The sequence below is a fragment of the Aedes aegypti genome, chromosome 2, assembly GCF_002204515.2.
Source record: "Aedes aegypti strain LVP_AGWG chromosome 2, AaegL5.0 Primary Assembly, whole genome shotgun sequence".
Classification (NCBI taxonomy): Eukaryota; Metazoa; Arthropoda; class Insecta; order Diptera; family Culicidae; genus Aedes; species Aedes aegypti.
In genome coordinates this window covers 136,033,130-136,057,518 of record NC_035108.1, presented here as the reverse complement: position 1 = coordinate 136,057,518, position 24,389 = coordinate 136,033,130, and the positions used below count along the sequence as shown (strand labels likewise).

At 36.4% G+C, this 24,389-nt stretch overlaps 1 protein-coding gene across 9 annotated transcripts in view; it reads right to left on the bottom strand.

Annotated features, from left to right (window-relative positions):
- Positions 1-12,706: 12,706 nt before the first annotated feature.
- Positions 12,707-24,389, bottom strand: part of LOC5573678 (phospholipid scramblase 1) — a 62,584-nt gene continuing 50,901 nt past the window's right edge. For 7 of the 9 annotated variants that reach the window (XM_001660950.2, XM_021842507.1, XM_021842508.1 and 4 more), the window contains 3 exons: positions 13,502-13,992; positions 13,280-13,438; positions 12,707-13,210 (listed from right to left, as the gene is read on the bottom strand). In XM_001660950.2, the coding sequence (XP_001661000.2) occupies positions 13,151-13,210; positions 13,280-13,438; positions 13,502-13,992 (710 nt within the window). In that variant the 3' untranslated portion in view covers positions 12,707-13,150. Of the gene's footprint in view, positions 13,211-13,279; positions 13,439-13,501; positions 13,993-21,750; positions 21,873-22,039; positions 22,599-24,389 lie in introns of those variants that run through there. The other 2 variants (XM_021842515.1, XM_021842513.1) reach the window with 2 other exon arrangements.

Here is a 24,389-nt window from a genome sequence, read left to right as displayed (position 1 = left end):
TAGTGTGTACATAATTGCACGCTCATGCAGGTCATTTGTATGGCAGAATGCGCTTATGTTCACATTCCACCGACACGTGCGTTAGGGATGTAATCGAGAGCTGCTGGAAAGGTCATGTTGCGATGGTTGAAGTAACACCGTTGATAATGATTACGGTGACCTGCTCCAATTTTGCATTACTATGCTTATCGCCTAAGCACACTAGCTTCCAAAAAGGGTTTGTCAAGGTTCTTTACTCACTTTAGCATATTCACTATTACCTATATTTTTTCAAACACTTTTTGGTCTTCCTTTTTGATCAAATATATATAGCTAAACATTTTCAACCCTATGTGATCAAGCTATCTGCCAAGTCTTGATGATAGACACAAGCTAATAGCACCAAGTTTAATTGGAAACTTATGGTAGTATTGAGTCATTGGGTGACTTTGGGTCACTATTTTTACAGCAAACTAATTCCAGAAAAAAAATGAAAGCAATGTTGCAAGCTTTAAGAATTGTTATGAATAGCCACTAAAAGGTCATATATTAGTATTTTGACCATCATATTAACCATAAGACGTATCAAAAAGGGCGGTCAAAGTCACCCCCTAGGACCAATGTCACGCCACACGACGGTAATCTTAAATCAAACCAATGTGATGATTTTGCGTAAAATGTTTTGGAGACTTAATTACAGCAACCGTAGAAGAAAATTATCTAAGTCTTTGATGTTTTATTTTTTTGTATGAAGATAACACAGCGTAACAAAAATAACATATTTGCGTGTCTCAAGAACCAAATTATGTGTCTCCAGTAGATTTTGTTTCGCTAAATCTGATGCCGTCCTTAGAAATGTTCCAGCACGTCACAATTTTTTGCTACAGGTCGCCAAAGTTGTATAAAACACTGATTTCAATGATGTTTACATGAGATTTAAAGTATGATTTGTTAAACTTTTTTGTGATTTGATCCACCAAGCATGCGAAATACAACTTAATCTTTCAATTTGAATATAATTTAGTTGAAATTGCACGATGAAATTTAGATTAAATCGATTTTTTCAACATGCTTGCAGTCTGCATACAAAATTCTCCCTTTCACTTATATGGCAAAATAAAATACTTTTATGAATCACCGAAAAATAACTTTCTAACATCGAAAATATTATGAACTTTGTTGATTAGCATTGTTTTACACATGCAGTTTGAATGGTGTGACAAATTAAGCAAATAAATTGCCGTACAAGATGGCAGACTTGCATGCAAGTTGGTTGAAATAGTCATTTTTTTCATGTTCAACAGTATATCTTAAAAACTAGACGTGCTACGATATTAATGAAAACGGCAATAGGTTCAGCAACCTTTATTTGAGTAAATAGCGGTATTTTGGTGCTTGAGACAAAAACGTGTTCCGCAGTGTAATATATGAAATTTTTTTGGCAATTTGTAATTCTCAAAAAAAAAAACTACTACTAAATTGGATAGGTGGTTATTTAGTTTTTAATAAAATGAACTCAAACTTTTGGAGAACACCTGCCACGTGACTTTATATTTACTTAACTGAAATATATCAATCTACATATTTATTGAACCACCCTATGTGTTCATATCAACTGTGAAGCTTTTTAGCTGATAGCACCGTTATAGCGAAGAAACTTTCATTAAAGCCAAATATGGAAATTGGAAATCAGTATAGCGAAAAAGCTACAAAGCTTTTATAGCTATGAGATTCGACCACACAAACAAAATATTGCTGTTATATTTAACACATATGAACCTCAATCGCCGTCGCCTTATGGAAACGATGTTTAGCTCGGTGGGTAGAGCCTGCCGCATGCAGCAGCAATCGTTTCTACCTCAAAAGGTTTTTTTTAATCAAAAATTTTATATCGCTTCAATATTTTTTCTGCTTTTTCATAGATCTACGTTCCAACTGGATGTTCGTCTATCTCTTCAACTTGTATTAAGAGATTCATCGATCGTCATTTTGTTCGTAATCGTTGTTTATCATTTTGCATTTCCATGGCTGCATAACGGTTATGCCAGGTCCGTCCCACTCGGGCTCAGATTGGGTACCACTTCTAGTACTGCATTTGGTCCCTCGGTAGTGCAAAAGGTACCCAAGTATGACAGATCGCAGTACACTTTGAACGGCATTCTAGATTACCTTATGAGCCATAAAATTTTGGGCAACTGCAAGGGACATGGGGGATGCGACCCAACATAGAAACACGATATTTGAAGATAATTTTCAAGTATGATGGAATTAATCAATGAATAGGCGTCCCAAGGGTGATACAAGATTGAAGTTACTTAGACTTTTTTTTTTTCTTTTATCACGTTCCATCGTAATGTGACGAGAGGGGAGGAAATCTATGTATATAAATAATAATGGAATAGTGTTTGTATGTCACGAAATGGCTTGAGAACTGGTCAACAGATTTGAACGATTCTTTCTTCGTTTTGTTCGCTATGGAATCGATCTTTAGATTGCTTTTTAATCAGAATCATAACTTTTATTGAGAGAACTTTCGTACATTCGATGATTATGTAAAGCAGTACACATAAATTGTGTTCTAGCTGTTTGCAATTTCCAGAACACTGAGAATATGTTTCACCAAGATGCAACTTGGAATCAAATGTAGAATGTTTTAATCTGAATCAACATATATGTAACATCCTGTTAGTAAAAATATTACACTAGATTTGGATATAATTCGAACTTCAGGTGATTATAAAACGAAGCCAAACTTTGAATTTTCAAGTGCACAAGACGAAAGTATCTGACAACAGTTCGCGTTGAAAACCAATCAAATTGCTTGCTTGCTGGTGGTGACCAATGGGATAGATTTTCTACGCGGAGCACTGTTTGGTTCTCAAGTCTTGTGCTCTTGAAAATTTGAGGTGTGGCTTCGTTCTATAATCACCTTCACAGCAGTTCGGTGTGCATCGTCTTATTTCACGTTTGATAATTGACGGGGTCAAACGCAATAGGATTTAAGTGATGTTTTGAGTAAGGTATGCTACAACATTCTAGTGATTTCGAGCTTTCAAACGATATTTGTATGAGGTTTTCTAGTCGAACAGGAAAAATAACACAATTTGTAGAAGATTGGCTTGTATTACTGTGCACCCCCGCTATTTTGAATGGTACCTCATGCAAACCATCGGGGTTCATTTTTAATTTGAACATCTAGTCACCCTACGAACAACAGAAAATCGTACTTCTGGTTACCCCTTTGGTTGTTTTTTTTTCTGCGTTCCGTTCCATAGCGTTCCATTCCACTTTACTCCGTTCCATGAGCTAAATGACGTTTGAACCATTTTTAATCTGAACGATGTGCAAATTAGCGGGGTACAAATTAAAAAGTGTTCAGATTAAATGTGGTCAAACCAACGGGGGTACTTGGTATTTGGCCTCCCATACAATTATTGTATGAAATGAAATCTTGATAAAAAAAAAACTACAAAGTCGATTCTCTCAACCTTTTTGTCACTTACACCACATTGCATCTAACATCCTCAATTCATACTACCCCCATAAACGAGTGCATGGTGACGTCAAGGAAAATTCTCCTTCTCAGTTGCTCTTTCGTCACGCTTAATTGACTGTCCTACTCTTTAACATTCATTGCTGGAATTGTTTTGTTTTTTTTATATGCAGTCGACATTCACTGCTAGAATTGTTGACTTTTTTATATATGGAGTTTCTAGAATATGTCAGGCGTGCAACGATCTATATTTATGTCTTTTTGCACAAAGTATATTTTGTGAGGCATGTCCACCAAATGATGATGATGTAAACTAGGTGACTTATTAATGAAAGTAGTTCAGCGTGATGGATCAGTTTGTTTGTGCAAGATCTTAAATCGATTTGTAGTGGCAACCTTCTATGGATTTCGACACAAGTTTTTGGACCATTTTAGGTCCAAAATTATAGGTTCCTTTTTGGCAAGTCCCCATTTGGGCGCCCCTAGTCAAAGATAAAAACATAACTTATCTTTATTTTTCTTTTCATGAAACAAGCTTACGTCATACATACTACCGTACACCCCCGCTAATTTGAACACTGCCTCATGCTAACCATCGGGGTTCATTTTTAATTTGCACATCTGGTTACTCCATGAACTACAGGAAATCGTACTTCTGGCCACCTCTTTGGCTGTTTTGTTTTAATTCAGCGTTTCAATTCACAATATTCCTTTTCACTTTACTCTGTTCCAAGAGCTGAGTGACGTTTGAACCATTTTCAATTTGAGCGATGTGCAAATTAACGGGGTATAAAATATAATTATATTATTAATAATTATATAATTATAATATTATATAATTATATAATTAATAATATAATATAATTTTAATTTTATTTATTCAATTATTCAGTATATAACTTACATTTTCATCTTAATACTATCTATTTTTTTCAACCGGGAAGATTGTTTTTGGTTGCTAACACCAGAAGATTTTCGTTTCTTTGTATTATTAAGAACAAAGCATGCTGTATTTTCTTGGTTTTCATGTGCATCTGAGAATTCACTAGAAAAAATGCTTCGTTCGTCTTTTGGTATATATATATTTAAGGTACCGTGGGGCAAGTGGGTAATGGATTTCGCATAGTTTGGATTCTTCATATTCTAGAGACTTTAAATTAAAACAAATGAGGTCGTGTAGGGGGAGATCCCCCAGTACCGGACAGCACCCAATACCGGACAAAGTCGAAACATTGAGAAATCATGGTCCAATCAAGATGGTGTATTAGTAGTAAAGGAAGCTATTATGGAGACTGATGTTTGCGTAGAATAACACATCCTTGAAATATGCACGCCTTTTTAAAAAAGTACAAAAGATCGAAAATTTCAAAAAAATTGACGTATTGCCTTAATTTTGAGCCTATTTAGTAATTATTTTGAATATGAAAAAATACTTTGGATCACGCAAGCATATTCAAACATAATCCTAATTTGATAGTATGAATGAATTTTTGTAACATAATTGGACTAAATATGGACAAATTACAATTTTGTTTAAGCACCTCCTGTCCCCCAGTTTCGGACAGCCTGATTTGTTATATGATATCTTTGTAATTATTGCACGAGTGTCTCAAAATTCATTCATTTTTCATGGATTCCGTCGATCTTGGTATCAAACATGCAATAAAATTAAGAAAAATTAACATTCAGAACAACATCGTAAAATGTGCTATTTTTCATCATATAAGAAAGAGGTTTTTGATGGACATCTTGCAAACTATGATATACTCAAATTGTTCTTGTAAATGTTGCAAATGCATTGAATTGGCAATTATATACTATTCCTAAAGTAAACACATTCAATGATGTTGAAATTTACAGAATTCGAGGCATTTCCAGATTGTGTCCGGTATAGGGTGCCACCTTTCAAGATCGATCAATTTGGTACTAAATTACATCATCCAAATGCAATGTCTAAATTCATACTTATATTTTCAAATTTATTTTTGTTCACTATAAAAATGATAATATTTATCATAAATGGGTAACACGAGCACATAAAACCAATATTTTTCGAATTATGAATTTAGTGGCTTAAGTGTCCGGTACTGGGGGATCTCCCCCTATATTTTTTAACTTGACTCCCACCAAATATAATCAGTATGCTGAAATTCATTTTTATGTAAAATTGAAGAAAAAAGTACAGAAAAACGTCTGCACAAGTGGGGCAAGTGAAAAGTTTATCGTTTTGAACAATACATTCAAAAACTAACAGTTATATTCACGATTTATATTACCTTTGATATTTGTTAAGGCGTCTCAATGAACAATACCATAAGTAACAGGTAAACAAAGAAAAATTTACTCTTGTTACTTGAATTTTCTTCTGTTCAGTTATGTTTGTTGAAATGATTTGACAACATTATAACTGCAACATTTCGAATATTAGTTCTTACATCATGGGACAGCAATTGCATTTCTGCTTTTTAGAATTTCCACCGCTCGGTATTTGTTTCCAAGAAAATCGGATATGACGTCGTATAACTTTTCGGGAGAAATCAAACGGAATCCTTCAAAAAAGTATTTATAAACTTTTGTATATGGATAGACATATACCCCATTTTTTATGTTTTGAACTAGATCTACATGGACATTCCACGAGATTTCCGTGCGTTCTTCTATATTGGAACATTTCAATCAACGTCTTCCTTTTAATCGGCTGTCCGAAGTAAACATAATCATATCGTAATATTTGGCAACCTTTTTTAGAGAAGTTCCATGATTTGGCCATGATAATAGCTTTTAACGCTTTGAGTATAGTGTTTCTTGAATTATCAGCATGTTTTGTTGTTCTATGATAACTGCGAACCTTGTATATTTATAGCTACCTAAAGAGAAAACACAAATTCAATCTCTAATGAGAAACTTTTCACTTGCCCCACGTGATAAGAAAATTGACTACGTTTCAATTTAGTTATTTTTAGGTCTATGTCGAATTAACTCTAAAACTTTTTTATTGCAGTTTAAAACTGTCAGAGGGGACAACTTAAAAGTGGTACAGAAAATTATTTTCCGCAACTTTTTTCCGCTGAAAATATTGAAATAAGATTGCACGCCACCAACTTGTTACGGAGTGATAGTTGACAGGTTAACAATATTTCGCTCTATTGTGCAATAATGGCTGAAAATCTAAGAAATCTCTTACCTATCGTAATGTTCTCAATGGCCTTAAGGGTGTAAGAATGAGTTTAAAACGTTAATTCACATATTTAGTAAAATATACCAATTATTTTCACTTACCCCATTTACCCACTTGACCCGCGGTACCTTATACCAAAAGACGAACGAAGCATTTTTGCTAGTGAATTCTCAGATGCACATGAAAACCAAGAAAATACAGCATGCTTTGTTCTTAATAATACAAAGAAACGAAAATCTTCTGGTGTTTGGTGTTAGCTTAGCTTAGCTTAGACTGACTACACATATCAATGGTTGCTATTCCGTGATTGACCGAAGTCAGTGAAAATGCACAAATAATCAACTAGAAGTTCGGCTGGGATTGGCCATAATCTTCTTCAGTGTGCATAATTCAGTGCCTTTATTTATACAAGGTCAATAACGGCGCCGGCCACGTCCTTGCAGTCAGGTGGGATTGAGGGAAGGAATGCTAGTGTGTAACCTTTGCTATTTGGAGACCGTGTTTGCCTCTGCATCTCCACAAAGGTTACTGGGAGGGATGTTTGTTAATGGGGAGGATCGTTGGGTCAAAGGATTCACTTTGATAAGTGATTAGACCATGATAAATAGTTATTTGTCAAATATAAATATGCTTTTATGAAAATATAATATTTTCATTTGATATTAACAATTTCTATGTAGAGGAAAATTATGCCGACACTTGAGGTGACGAACCATTCAAAGTTTGTTGAACAAATACCTAAATGTAACATTCCTACAGCTGTCAGGACGAAAGCATGTGTTATTATATTTTATTTTTATTATTATATTTTACTTGAAAAGAAACAAAAACTCGATTGTCTGTAACATCATAGAACACTCTTATTCTTATGCCGACACTTACAGTGGCGAACCATCCAAAGTTTGTTGAATAAAGTGAACCTTTCGCAAGTCTACACTTGTAGTGTCGAACCATTCAAAGTTTTTTTTTAATTACAAAAATGAAGATAAAAAAAATGAGTGTTTTGAAAACAAAAAAATGTTAAACATAAATACTTCATGAATTAGAGTGTCGACATAAAGACACTCACAGTGACGAACCATTCATAGTTTGTTGAAAAATCATATTTACGTCCTACCGTTGTATCGGTTAAATGTGCATTCATACATATTTTATAGATTAGAAATAGTAGCATGAAACGAGCTCACCAATTGATCCGTCATCCTTGACTGAGCAGCAACAATCCACTTTCAGCTTAACTCGTTTGCTCGGCTATATAAAAGCACTCAGAGAAAATAGGCGCACGACTCGAGAGGGAAAACAGCTGACGACTGTTCGGGCTTTCTTGACGTACTGCCAAGGTCGAAGATCAAACAGAACTCCGAAAATCTTCTGGTGTTAGCAACTAAAAACAATCTTCCCGGTTGAAAAAATAGATAGTACTATACTATAATATATGTACATACATAACAATGAAGTTGACTATTGATTTTTCTGTATCCACTTACCCCACGGTACCTTAACTCGGTAACGAAGAGGACCATCTACTGACATAAATGGATAGTTAAGGTGAAGATGAAAGGAAGTCAAATTTTCATAAGCACAAATCTAGACAACCGAACATCCGTTTGAGCTGAAAACAGCATGTGAGTAATGGGGATTTTTTTTTATTATCGGACAATTTGGGCCGGAGGTTCTCCGATTTGCATGAAATTTTCACCAGAGCTAGAGCTCGTGGATACATGACCAAAAGTGAAATTCAAAAAAATTATAGTGGCCTATTTTCCCGGAAAATTCTACATGAATTTTTACGATTTTTCTATATACCTAAAACTTTGAAAATTCATATCTACTGAACTATACATTGTAGAACAAAAGTTTTTTAGTGAAATCGAAAGGAAATTTTCTCAGCAATCTATTAAAAATATAAAAAGAAAAATATTTCTTGGAAAATTTTTCACCATGGAGAAAACTGTCGGAAAAATAGCGAAAAAACTATCGTCTGTATCATGAAAAATTTTCAAAAAAATATGTTTTGTTTCATCAATCCATACTCTAACTTTCGTCCATAGACGCCAAAGTGGTATCTTTTACCGTTTAGGCAACAGAACTGAAAAACCGATGACCACCCGCACGCTTCTCATAGAAAAATGTGTTCTATTGTGGGCCTCATAACCGTGCGCTAACGGCGGCAGTAATTTACACGCATTGTAAGTGTAACACAGTAAACCATCCTTTCCTTTCCAGTCAGAAGAAGCTTTTCGTCACTCGGAGCACTCTTCTTTGGTCTGTTGGGTGTTTTGTATGTCCTTTATTCGTAACCTTTACTATTGAGACCAACAGCCTTTAATTGAAAACGATCCTAACATTTAATAATATAGGTAATAGGAACTGACCCTCAGCAAGCATGGGAAAATTCACTCACTCACTCGAACGCCACCGATGAAAAATAGCAAAAAATCTGCTGCTATCAAACATTCAGTGATAGCTGAACCGTCCTAGGCGGAATGTAGCATGAAAGCGTCGAAACCGATTGTGTAAAAGCGACAATCGGAAGGAACGCGAAGAGTAGTGAATACCAATACACTTGTATCTGCGAGGCACGAGTTAATGCACTTAGCATCCATTCGCCGAATGCATTGAACTGACTGAGAGGATTCCTACTCACTGCATCATTCCGTAGTGTGGACTGCCAGTCAGTGAACGCTCATCAGCACTCAAACCCGAATGCCATTCGAATGGAATCAGAATGTAAACAATCATTCCTGGACAAACATTTCAAAAGGGCACATCGATATTGGTAAACATTGGCTTTGCAAGCCGCTGTTGAACCCAATTCAACTCGATCACACTCACCAATACCATCATCAGGAAGAGCTAACACCAATCTTTCTGATTGTGGGGTTAGTTTGCGTGGGCGGCTAAAAAGGGCTCAACAGCAACGTTTCTGAAAAAAGGCTCAAGATGTTTGTCCTTTGTCCGAATTTTGGTATTGCATTCGACTGATTAGATGCCGTTTTTTGTTTCGCTTAGTGCTCGCCGAAGAAGCAGAATGGGCACTGGAAATTGAAACGTTCGGCTTGGTTAAAAAATGGCTTTCTCGCTCCCGACTGTGCGTGGAAGCGAGTGAGGGAAACACAATAACTGAGTGAGTGTTTCCCATGCTTGACCCTCAGTATCATATAGTTACCAAGCAAAAAGGATATTTATGCATAGATAAAGTGCTATTTGTAATTTTCTTGCTTTTTTTCAAATTTATCAAATGATTAGATAATTAACTAAAAGCGCGTGAATAAATTTTCAGTTTTGTTTTCTATACAAAGTGATATATTTGATATAAATTCTGATTGTTCCTTGGAAGCATATAGTATAGTATTTGCATGTATATAATATCAATCAACTGTACAATACTCGGGACGCTATCTAATGTTCCATTGATGGCTGCTGTGGAATATTCCACTGCCAGTCAGCGTGTAGCCTCTACGCCAACCCAACAGCGCGCCAAACTGTATTGAGAAGCGTACGCGCGTAAGGAATAATTATTGTATGTTTTGTCTGGCCGTATCGTGCACCTATATAAGGCGCACCCATTGAATTTGTAAGAATGTAGTTTCTTTCGTTTCTCCACCAAGTAGGCATGCTGCCTCTCAGTGGTAATAAATCAGTAAAAGTGAAGCCGTTCGCTTGATTTGCCGTCCGTTGTATCGTAAAAGACACAACGTAGGAAAGACGTCCTGGCCGAAACAACATATTAACAATATATTCATAAATTTTCAAAGCAAGTGGATCTTGAGATTTGATCCTTCAAACGTTACCATAATGATTGATTGTAACAAGAACTTCCCGTGCGGCTTTCATAGAGGCTGTTAGCTTTAATACTAAATAACGTTGCTGATGAAGCGCACACAAAACACCCAACTGACCAATGGAGAGTGGTCCGATTGACGAAAAGCTTCTTCTGACTGGAAAGGAAAGGATGGTTTACTGTGTTACACTTACAATGCGTGTAAATTACTGCCGCCGTTAGTGCACGGTTATGAGGCCCACAATAGGACAACACATTTTCCTATGGGAAGCGTGCGGGTGGTCATCGGTTTTTCAGTTCTGTCGCCTAAACGGTAAAAGATACCACTTTGGCGTCTATGGACGAAAGTTAGAGTATGAATTGATGAAACAAAACATATTTTTTTGAAAATTTTTCATGATACAGACGATAGTTTTTTCGCTATTTTTCCGACAGTTTTCTCCATGGTGAAAAATTTTCCAAGAAATGTTTTTCTTTTTATATTTTTAATAGATTGCTGAGAAAATTTCCTTTCGATTTCACTAAAAAACTTTTGTTCTAAGACGTAAAGTTCAGGAGATATGAATTTTCAAAGTTTGAGGTATATAGAGAAATCGTGAAAATTCATCTAGAGTTTTCCGGGAAAATTGGCCACTATAATTTTTTTGAATTTCACTTTTGGTCATGTATCCACGAGCTCTACCTCTGGTGAAAATTTCATGCAAATCGGAGAACCTCCGGCCCAAACCTGTCCGATAATTTAAAAAAATGCCCTAATCGATTATGTTTTCAGCTCAAGCGGATTTTCGGTTCTCCGGATTTGAGTTATTGAAAATTTGTGGTTTGGCTTCGATAAATTATAAATCGTCCGTATAAGTGGCGCCACAATCTAATTTTTGACTGTGACGTTCTTGAGGCTTGGCATGCTTGGCAAAGTTGTTCAGTTTGATAAAATAAACAACTCTCTCGAAGACGTCAAAATTCTACAGCCTACTGTTTTCGAGTTATTGGCAAATTTAGTCTTATAAATTGGAGAAAAAAAAGTTTTTTTTTTCAGCGTGTTTGACATTTTTTGTAAGAACCATTTTTTATACAGTTAACTCTCCCTTACTCGATATTCCGTATCTCGATATCGAGTTGGAGAACCATAGTAAAAGTTGGTTTTCATGGCTAACTCGATGGTCCCTTGAAACGCAGTTGCACTGGTTTTGTGTTCTGTAACTCGATACCTCCCTAACTCGATGGTCCCTTCAATATCGAGTAAGGGAGAGATGACTGTAATATATTTTGCTCATAAAAATATCACTTACACAAATTCTAGTGGAGAAATTTTAATAATTCGACGCATAAAAATTAAGAAATAACTTGAAAAATCGCGCAAACAATGGCAAGCTCAAATCTACAAGCAGAAAAGAACATCATGTATTGTTGTAAACGAATGTCAATATTTCATAGCGGTGTATTCCGAAGTGTGTTTTGATATTTACAAACTATTCGTTTATGTCAGTAAAAGGTCTTCGTTAATGCAAAAAACGTTGCTGAAAATACTAAATGCCGAGAATGTTCCGTTACCGAGTTACCGAGTTATTGATTTTGTTCAGTATCAATATAAGATTCAATTAATGGTAAAATTTACAAGAATAATAAATATAATTGTCTCATAGCCATAATCGAAAACTGCCAAAATTATAAGCTTTTCATGAAGAAGAACAGATTCGTACATTTTTGTGAATATTTCGAGTATTGAAACGAATATTCTTACGGTTTCCATTGTAGTGACTATTTGAAGCATCCTCTAGCAGATCTAAACATTAATATTCTGTTTGATTTGACCCAAAAATCTGGGGTGGTCCACATTGCCCCGTATGTTCAGTTCATATTACCTCCATTGCCCCTATAGGATTGACAGGTATCATTGAATTCGTCTACGTTTTACAGAAATGACAAAATAAATTTTCCCAATATTACAACAAAATTACATTTTTGAAAACACACCAGACATTAAAAAAAAAAAAACTACAAACAAACCCCTTATTAAACTCTTTAAGAAATTTCAAATATTTCTGTCAGTTTTTTCTGTAGATGCCAAGAATAACCTTTCATTTATTAAAGCGTCTTATTTAGTTTATGAAGCTAAACTTTGACCAGCTAACCTAAACTAGATATTTTCACTTTTGAATCATAAATTTATGTACCAAAACGTTTGCTATAGAACTAGCTGATCTTGCGAAATGTTAAGCAAATTGGAACCCATGTCATCAATATATCAAAAACAAAAATGAATAAAACAAGCTCACCAGAATTACGTTATTTTTTATTCGTCTCTAGAATATAACATCTTTGCAGATGATATCCAACATCAAACGATAGGCTTATATTAGTGGCAATGGAAGATAACAAGAGAGTATAAAAAGTTGTGCGATGATTCCTCTTTTTAAGCGTTCGATGTTCAAACTACATGAAGATGTAATATATAGTGGTATTGTCGGTATTTTCACTATTTGTGCTTAGATTGTATTAGACTGCAGTATTCAGACCACCATTTGTGCCACTCAAAGAATAAGGTACGTTGAATAACTTTTATCTTGCGCTGAGAGATTTTTTCAGAAACCATCGTGTGTACATGTAGATAAATATTGTTTTCCCTTTAATAATTTGTAGGTACAGATATAGCCATCGATGAACCACCTTAAATATATTACGCTCATAGTTTAAGTAATGCGATTTTTGGATTCCTTTAAAACATTCCTGGACGGTCCTGTTCCTTGTTTCCTGATTTTTCAAAGAACATGTAATCCTAAAACAACAAACAAGAGAAACAATTTAGAACAAACCAGTTTCGTAAAAATCATCTGAACAAACTTACAATAAGAAACAGGCAACCCAAAAGAGTTGCCTTAACTCTAACGTCTAGGTCCATAGGGAAATTGATCCCAAAGTGATCCGAATCTGTGAATGCTTCTCGTGCGAAGCCGGACCATTGCTTCGAAATCTTACCCACCTGATTACCGTTAGTGGCAACGACCTATTGAACAAAGTTAATCATTTTTGAGAAAGTATGTCAAATATCACATCACACACAGCTTACCTTAAATTCTACATCGCCACAAATGCTGAACGTACAGAATGGACCTTCAATTCGAAGCACTGTATTACCAGATTGGTCTTTAATGCTAAACTGGGGCGTAAAGATTGACCAATTCTGTTCAACAGTACCGATCACATTTCCGGGTGGCGCCGACACTTCCAACGTTTGCAAACAGCAAGGGAAACAACAGGACGAACAACGCAACGGTCGATTAAAGTGTAGTACCTCATTCTGGTAGTAATCCAGCACCTTCATATCGAACGGCCGAGCAGGACCACAGCAATTTCTGGTGCAACAGTCGGTGTCCTCCACCGCCCAGTACACCTTCTGGCCGAGGGTATTTTTCACGGTGTACTTGTTGGCTGTCTCGAAACCGGTAAACGCCTCGAGCAGCTCAACCTTCTGGTGCACCAGCAGCTGGTCAATGGACGTAAGGTATTCCAAGCCTGGAGGACAGTTCGGTATTCCTTGAGGAATACTCATCCAGCCACCTAGCGAGAGAAGAAAAAAAATTATATGAATGGGTGCATTATTTTACAGAATAAATCAAGCTCTTCTATACTACATAATCTTATATGGCTTTCCCATTAACAGCCCCAGGGAAAATGGACGAAAAGGAGGTGCTTGTTAACAAGACCATTAAGACTTGGTTTAAGAATAAATGATTTTCATATAACCGAATTACACACCAAACTACATGTATGAACTCCTATTTAGATCGAGACGAGCCAGTCAAGGGCTGAAATTCTCATGAATAAAGACAATAATAATAATAATAATATGAGCTCCTAAACGTAAAATCAAAGAAGTAAACAAAATTAATGATAAGAATGGATTATACGAATCATAATAATAGACGAGTTCAACCGACAATAATTAAAATGACCTAGATAGATAGTTCGTCCCAAAACTTGAAATTCTCAAAAACAAATCTCCTTGTGTCATGTAAAAACCTTCCTAGGGTTATTTACATCTTCAGCAGCTAGTGTTTGCAGCAAAGTTGCGAAAATAACAGCTGTTTTCCTTTGGCTTATCAGTACTTAGAAGGGCACCTGCTAAGATTAAAAATTCTCAGCGCTCAATAAGCCGAACTGACTCAAAATTTGGATGACAAAATAAACTTTCAAATCCCAAAAGTATTCAATATAGTTGTTTAACCAACAAGGCGCAGATTTATGATTTTTAAAGCTTAATTCAGTGCAGGAAAGTAAGCCATATTATGACATAATGGCATGTTGAAAAACAGCTTATTACGATGAGAAATTTAAAAAAATAATAAGTAAAGTAAAATAAATATGGTAAAGAACTACTAAGATACATCCATAATTTCATTGGACAATTGGTAAGCTTTCTAGATGAAAATTTTTGTAAGGATGACATTTTGAGTGACTGTTTTTGAAAAAGGAGGAAATTTTGATTTACTTTTTCAGAAATCAAGGACTATCTTTGATCTTGTGACTGCTGACTGCAAGATAGGCTCGTACACGTTTAGCTTTTTCATAAAAGAAGGTTCTGGGATTGAACTCATGGCCTTGCTTAGTAAACTAAAACGATAGTATTTGATTATTTAATTTGAATGTAAAGGACATTTCCTTTTTTTGTCCAAAGCATACCATACGACGTCTCAATCTTCATGAATTCGGGAGAACTTGTCAATAAATTTTGAATTTGTTTATCGGCATATCGGTCTATTTTGCTCGAAATAAGAGGGAGCATGGAGAAGAAAGCAATGAATACTAGATGGATAGGTACCGTAAGGGAACGGCGGATAAGATGTTGAAGAGGGCATAACATATGTAACAGTATTACTTGAAACGTCCTTCCTTGTGGTTAACGTCTAGTATCATGCACGTCACGCTCCTAGGGGGGCGGAGGGGATCGAGCCAAGCGTGACAAGTCTTACAAAATTTTTGGAGGACTCATACAAAAAGTGTGACAAATGGGGGGGAGGGGGTCGAAAAAGTTTAAATTTTGCGTGACATAATTTGTGTACCATCCCTCTTCTCCATTCTCCCTCTTACTTCGAGCAAAATAGACCGATATGCCGATAAACAAATCTATATTAATAAAAATGGAATGGTGTTTGTATGTCACGAAATGACTTATGAACGAATAAGCGGATCTGAATGATTCTTTCTCAGGTTTGATTGTCACGGGTTCCGACGTGTTTTTGTGTATAAATATCCCAGGATTTTTGCCGGGAAAGTCGAAAAAACGAGAATGAACGGAACTGTCATTCTGTATGGGACGAACCATAGCATTTTTCAATAGCCTACTTGATGGCAAGACGAAGTTTGCCGGGACCACTAGTTCAAAATATAATAATTACGGTCGATACCTTTGTATGTAAAACTTGTCAATAAATGAAGAAAAACCAATGTACAAATAGTTGTGGCCACTCTAAGAGCTATTGGCACAGGTTTTACGAGGGCCTCTTTGAGGACATTTCCGTTTTAAGACCAAAACATACCATGCAACATCTCAATCTTCGTCAAATTGAAAGAACATGCCAATAAATGAAGAATAAACTAAATATCAATAGATTTGGCCACTTCAGGGCACCTGACACAGGTTTCGCCAGGGTCCCTTTGGGGCATTTCCATTTTTTTTTTGTCCAAAACATACCGTGTGACGTTCCAAACTTCATGAATTCGAGAGAACTTGTCAATAAATGAAGAATAAACTCGGGAAGAACAGCATTGGCCACTCTACAGCTCAAGGCACAAGTTCCACGGGAGCCTCTTTGGCGTTATTTGTCGCAAAATAGGCCCTCCTGGAACATGTGCGATTTTCTTGGGAGTGACAACATATGTTTATACAGTGCCTAATCCTCATTTATGGACATGTTCTGTAGAATTCACGAAGATTGAGACGACACACGGCCTTGTTATGGACATAAAACGGAAATATCCCCAGTGAGGCTCTGTCGGAACCTGAGCTTGGAGCTCTGGAGTGGCCACATCAGTTGATATTAAGTTGATTCTTCGTTTATTGACATGTCCTTTCGAATTCATAAGACGTCGCACGGTATGTTTTGAACAAAAAACGGAAATGTCCCCAAAGAGGCTCTCGTGAAACTTATGCCTGGAGATCTGAAGTGGTCAAATCTATTCTTACCAAGTTTGTTCTTCATTTATTGACAAGTTCTCTCGAATTCATGGAGATTGAGACGGTATGTTTTGGACAAAAAAAAAACGGAAATACCCCAAAGAGGTCCTGGCGGAACCTGCGTCAGGTACCATGGAGTGGCCAAATCTATTGACATTTAGTTTATTCCTCATTTATTGGCATGTTCTTTCAAATTGACAAAGATTGAGATGTTGCACGGTATGTTTTAGATATGAAACGTAAATGTCCCCAAAAAGGCCCTCGAGGAACCTATGCCAAAAGCTCTGGAGAGGCCACATCTGTTCTTACCGAATATTTTCTTATTTTACATGTTCTCCCGAAGATTGAGACGTTGCACGGTATGTTTTGGACAAAAAAACGGAAATGACCTCAAAGGGGCCCTGGTGGAACCGGCATCGGTGCTCCTTAACGGTCCACTTATTTGAATTTTGTTTAAATGATGACAATCGATCATTATCTATCGTTTAACATAAAAACTTCGTTGCTTCAATTGCAATAAGTAAAAATAAAATCACATTTCCAAAATTTGGCACCTTTGTGACCCCAGTAGAACCCGGAATATCTCCGGCATGGTTCCGAATTCAGCATCGCAGTCAACTGAGGGTGTTTTCAGAAAAAAATCAAATCGAAATTAACGAAACGACAGCTGTTTGAAAATGCCTTGTCGTAGGTCGGTAACGTAAAGGTTAAGGACAGCACTTGAATGAAAAGATCAAGTAACACCGCCGGAAAATCCGATATATCGGTTATAAATTACTCCAGGATACGTCGAGTATCCTTTTTTTTATTTCTTTTGAAATAACTCCATGAAATCTACCAGGTTTTATTTTTGGCATGAATTGCTTAAAGAAGGCAAAGTGCTTTGTGAATGTTCGAAATAAATCCTTAAAATGTTAAAAAAGATGCCTTGAAATTTTACAAGATAATTCCAAAAACAATAATTAATTAGTTATTCGGATGAATCTTTGCAAACTTCCTAAAAGAATCACTGTAAGAAAAAATCTAAAAACACAAAATACTTTGTGTGGTGTACTTAGAAATAACATTTTCATTCTCTAAAAAGTAGGGTAAAACAGGAAATTATCGTGACTTTTAACGCGCCCAAACTTATGTTTCTTAATTATAGACAAAATCTATATTTTGATGATCAGCAAGTTATTTAGTGATTTGATATCTGGCTTGAGTTACTGACCTGATATGTGTTAAAATAGGTTTAAATGTTTTTTTTTTTATGGAATACCTAATATAGCCAAGAGAAGCTTTACAATACGCATATCAGTTTTTAAAACACCATCTCCACCTTTCTCGTAACCAGGCTTGAAAGAAACTCCTCAGCAATGCAAAGAGAATGTGATTTTGCCGTTTTTCTGTGGAGAAAAATATGAACTCAAAATTTTCAACACAGAGCGATTCGAGTGAGAGTGCAAAAAAAATGCGGGGATATAAAATATTGTTTATACGTAACTCAAACGACCTTTGGTTACTGTCAATACATCAAACGAACGCTTTCATTCCATGCTCAGCGGGGAAAATATAAAAACTAATCAGAAACTTTGTTTTTGTATTGAAAATGGTGGTGGCGAATACTGGACCACTTGTACCAGTATTCGCCACGATTTTAATTTCGGTTCCTGAATTCGCCACTTACGTTGATTTCTTTTGGAGGGTGGCGTATCATCTTAAAGCAACACTAAACAATTGGCAACCATATATGTCGTAAAACGGTATATAATCAGGGGTGGCGAATAACTGGTACATGGCGAATACCGGTACACCTTCCCTACTCTCTCTCTCTTTTATTGCGATGCTCACCGTTACTCACGCTTCAAAAGAACTCTTGAGTAGCCCGCTCGAACAACACACAGTCCTCGGGGAGTTGTGATGGCACCTTTTTTTTTGAAGGAATTTTACTCTGGCGTGTTTTGAGCTGCATCTTCCTCGCTCATTTTTCGTTGTCTCTCTGCTTAGCATTTTATCACTCCTTCGTAAAGAGTCAGAGGCAGCACACTGCTCTAGAGTATACCACTGAACTCTGATGATGTTGAGGAGCATTATCAGGCCTGCTCGTAACACTTGGTCACAAACAGAGATTGAATGCTGAGAAAATTAAGAGTATCTCTCACGTATAGCTCTCTATAACAATCATAATATGCAGCACATCATATCTGTTTATCGTCATCTGCTACAGCTCTGATAGGATCCGGGGGATATCAGTGCACGATAAAACCCTTCTAAACAAGCTCCAGTTAGTCGATGTTTATTGACTCGATGTCGACTAGAGTGTCCATTTCCCGGCCATTTTGCTTGTCCCGGGACTCGGGACAAAAATCTAAGCTTAACCCGGGAAATCCCGGGATCCCGGGATTTCTCAAGTTTTTAATAAAACTAGTATTTTGGTTGAAATAAAAGTACAAATTCGACAATACAACTTTCCAAGATAGTATTTTAATTATAACAAATCACATTTCATGTATTATGATGAAATAACTTGACAAAAAACAAAACTTAGCTTGACAAACTCCCGTATTTGCTATGGATTTTTCAAATTCTGTACAACACTTAAGGCCGGTTTGCTACTGACAAGAAAAGGAATTGCCTATCTCGATGCGTGGAAAATTTCTCCCAAGAAATGGTCAAGAAAATCACTTTTTTCTGATCGCAGTACGCAGTTGAGAAGAAATGTCACTTCAAAGGGGGCTCTCTGTAGGAAATTTCTTGACCCTTTCAGTCAAGGAATTTCTTTACTTTTCTTGAGCGAAACAGCATACTTAGCTTTAAGCTGGGAATGCTGTTCAGCTCAAGAAAAGAAAAAAATTAGAATCAAGAAATTTTCTTCAGTGAGCCCCATTTGATTTGACATTTCTTTTCAACAGCATTACTGCGATCAAAGACAAATGCTTTCCTTGAGCATTTCTTGCAAGACATTTCCTACGCATCGAGAGAGGCGATTACTTTTCTGGTGCATACTTCCCATTATGCTTGGAAGTATGGTATTAATATTAGTCATAATATAAAATCAATTTGCTTCAAACCTTTCGAAAGCCAACTTTAGAATGAAGAAACGATTACAAATCATTGAAGATATTGTAAAAGATCATGCAAAAAGTTAATTACTGAAGATTATTGACTGAAGTTTAGGTGTACTTTCAAATTTGCTTGAGGATTATAACCCCGGCGAATGTTGAAGAGAAAATCATTGAAACTTTGCTACTAGACCAGTGGCGCAACGAAGGGGGAGTATTGGGGAGTATAAACCCCCCCAGAGCAGATTTTTTTTCATAGGAATTATCAAATATATTTTTGAAATTCAACACTAAAATCCACAAACATCGGTGCAGTAAGTTGTGTTAACAATTATATTGTTCTATGTTGTAACTTTCTAATTTGAAGACTATTGAGGAGGACTAAATTTTCTCGCTTTTTCTTATAAATAAGCTACAGGTTTTTGAAGAGAAGTTTGTGAAACAAACATATTGAGACCGCTTTAAAAATGCATTTTTCATCAAAATTCGATTTTTCGAAAAATTTGTTAGTTGGCTCAGCATTCTGCCGAATTTTATAACCCCCAGAGAATTTCCGGAGAAGCAATTCATTAGTTTTCAATGATAACAAATAAAAATCCTAGGAAAGATTAAGGGAGAACGTGATTGTTGGCAAACTGCTAATGATAGTCGCAATGCTTATTACTGCGACTTGCGCTGAAAGATCATTATGTTCGTTGAAAAACTTGAAAACGTATGTAAGGAACAGAACAGACGAAGAGTGATTGAACGTTTCCAAGCCAATGTGCCTCCAAATGTAACATGGATAAACTTTAGAACAAACTACGAACAATTAAGATCTAAATGATATTATAATAATCCCGTTTTGTAATCCATATTTAAAAAGTTGAACCTAAGACAATGTTTGTAAAGAACGAAATGTTCATTGGAACCCGAAGAAACTTTTGGAAATTTTCACCAGATACAACAGATTTCCTTTGAGTAGCTTTGTAACTCTATACAAAAATGCTCATGGTGGAAGATACAGTCGACTCTCCACATCTCGATGTTCTACATCTCGATATCTCTCCCTATGTCGATGATTTCATAAGTTCCTTCAGTCTGCATACATTTTCACTCTCCATATCTCGATATCCTCTTTATCTCGATATCTCCATATCTCTATGTGTTTCTGTTGATTGTTTGTTCTCAATTTTCTCTCCGTATGTCGATATGACCAATATCGAAGGTTACTAGACCAAAGTTTTGGGATTCAAAACAAATTAGGAGCGCAAAATGACGTCTGTTTGTGTTATACTTTCTTGGCAACGGAGTGTTTTTCAATCTAGTATTCATCAAAAATTTGTTCTTTGTCTCGATCTCTCCCTATCTCGATGGTGGAGATGGCAACAAATTAGGAGCGCAAAATGACGTCTGTTTGTGTTATACTTTCTTGGCAACGGAGTGTTTTTCAATCTAGTATTCATCAAAAATTTGTTCTTTGTCTCGATCTCTCCCTATCTCGATGGTGGAGAGGCAACTGTAATAGCCTTACTTTGCATATGAAGTTGAGTTTTTTGTTTAATGATAATCAAGCAATATTGCTCAATTTTTATCTTCGAATTTTTTTACACTCGATTTATTTTCCCAAAAACACATTCTCTTCAAGTTTACAAACAACTTGAAATAATGAAACAGAGTGGAAATAGCCTAGTGATGATATTTAAGATTATACAACATTTGGATAAAACTTTAATTTGACCAATCGGTGGTGACCGATCGATCAAATTTTCAGTGTGAATGGTTGCCTAGTTTTCTAGATGTGTGCTCTCGAAAACTCGAGGTTTGGCTTCGATGGATCTTCACCATCAAATGGTATTTTGTTTCAAATGCTGAACGACTCGTGTATTCTGTCTAATTTTTCGAACACATTGATTCGACTTCCAAACACCATAAGCAATTCGTAATAAAATGAATAGTTTTGCAGACTATTAGTTTGAGCTGGCTTTACAAAGTTCAGTATGTATAATAACAGCGACAATTATGAATTTTATTACAGTTGAATTTGATGATATTGTTCACTAATATGAGTTTGCATTTGAATCAAAATAGTACAATAGTGTTCAGTATTAGTCTTACTGCTGAAAAACGTAGACCCGTAACCCGATACAAACATCTCAAAAAAATGGCAGAGTAGGGTTGAAAATAATCCTCAAGAAAGGAATCACTATGATCGCTTTTGGCGCTTGAATCACTTGATCACTCGAGTACCTCACTGAAACTGCATCAGTTCACAAAGATACTTGAATCTATCAGCACAGTGATCTCATTGGAAGCGCCTACAAAGTACCTATTGCACAGGGAGACTTCCGTTACTGGCTCAAGTACAAACAAATAAACAATAAACAGTGGAAATGTGGAAAGTTACCTTCGTTCTTCGTCCGTTATCAAGTGATCGTATCCTTTAGCTTTGGATGATTTCTTTACTCCTGGCACAAATCGCAGAAGCCCTTTCAAGGCCGTTTTGCCACGCTTCACTCTCACATGGCGTCCAAGTTCTAGAACTTTGTGTTCCAGGTAGCGGTAGATAAACTTCTTAGCTTGACATGCTCTTCTTTTCGTGGAATTATAGTAATCACTACTTTCGTTAAAATCTTCTTCATCCTGGCTTAGAGACAGAATTGATACACAGCTGGAGAATTGCTTCTGGTCAGCCGAACTACGACCGTTGTCACTTGATTTCATTTTCTATACCCCCAAAATTAGAACCACGGCTTCTACCATAATCCGCCCATTTCCAAGTACACAACAAAACTGATTTCTTTTGCGGTACAGCGCAGCTCGGCATAGTCCAGGCAGAGAATTATCTCCACTTAAATCCCTTCCTACAGTAGTTCATCACAAGGGAACGAGATAATTGGACAAACAGGCCTACAGTGTTTTCACTTCAATCACTATCACAACTAAGCAAACGCACTGCGGGTAGTTCAGTGTATGAACTTTACCAGGAACGGTTGACCAACCCAACGGAATCTATCGCTACGTAAACGGAAGATCCAATCTAAGACCGTGCCGACGATGACATTTGATTTCAAACCAACCATGTAAGAGATCGTGGTCTTCATCAAACGAACAACTACCAACAGAGTTGAGTTTGTTTGGTCGCCTTAGGTTGACGATCGCTCCCAATAATGAACCTAGCACAACCAGCCAGATAAGACTTATCTTGACCAATAAGACGAGTATCGTGGCTGTTTGAGTTTACGGTAATGCCGAGTGATGACACGCAGATTAAATAAAAGATATGAATCGAACTGTGTTTGCAGGTTGACGATTGAAGAACACATAGGTGTGTTTACAATGTCAAACCATGAACGGTGTTCTTCCAAAAAAATTAATTATAAGTAAAAAAAAATAAGTCTTGTAATTTAGCAGAGGGAAGAGCTAGCATTTGAAGTGAAGCCATGCTTATCATGTCTAGGTTTGACTTCAACTACGTTCCAGACTGTCCAGGGCGTATGATATCCGTGGCTACAAAGCAAAGCCACGCTGAATGTGTCTGGGTGCCGATTCCCGGTCGGTCTAGGATATTTTCGTAATGGAAATTTCCTCGACCTCCCTGGGCATAGAGTATCATCGTACCTGCCATACGAGATACGAATTTGAAAATAACAACTTACGCAAAGAATTTTCTAACTGAACAATTGAATCTAATGATTGATGCAATGTTCAAAGCCACCACTATGACTGAAGCAGTCCAAGTTGGTGTAAAATTTTCTAATCAAATTGTTATTGGGTTACGTTTTTCTAATGGATCCAAATAATAATTTAAATATTTTAAATTGGAATGCTCGAGAGGACGAGCTGTTTAATTTTCCTACAGCTAATAACGTGCATATTAGAGTGGTTCAAAAAATCGTTTTTGCTCCACACCGCTCATTCGATTCAATATCAAATTCTGCATGTCCTCCCAAAATTTGAGCTTATTTGGATGAGAATTGAGACTGCACAAGCCCTTCTAAGTTTGTATGGGAATTAATATGGGAAAAGCAAGCAAATGATTCAATTGGTCATAGTGTTTGCCCATGTGCTCTTGGGGATTAGAGCTACGTTGACACTGTGAGATACATTCATCAGCTACAACTTTGCCGAAGACCGTTTTCAAATCGGACGCTTCATTAATTAGATACTGATTTTTGTTTGAGTTGTAAGACTTTGGCTATAACAATTGGACTGCTTTTCAGGCATCACTGGATATATGCAAAAACATAGTAGCCGTGATTCATGTGTGCTATCTTTCGCGCCAGATGCAACAATGTTGCCTGTTCAGAAGATAAATAAGCACTGTAGAAGAATTTGCAAATGGATATAAATCAATAACTAATTACAGAGACGTACGATTTGAAAACGGTCTTCGGCAAAGTTGTAGCTGATGAATGTATCTTACATTATCAATGCAGCTTTAGTATCCAAGAGCACATGGGCAAACGCTATGACCGATTGAATGATTTGCTTGCTTTTCCCATAGATATTCCCATATAAACTTTGTAGGGCTTGTGCAGTCTCAATTCTCATCCAAATGAGCTCAAATTTTGGGAGGGCATGCAGAATTTGATATTGAATCGAATGAGCGGTGTGGAGCAAAAACGATTGTTTGAACCACTCTAGTGCATATAGCAGTTATTACCGAAACGTATTTAAAACCTGGATCTACATAAACTCAAAAGAGAATCTAACTTTTTTGTTTATCGTAATGATCGACTTGATGGGACATGTGG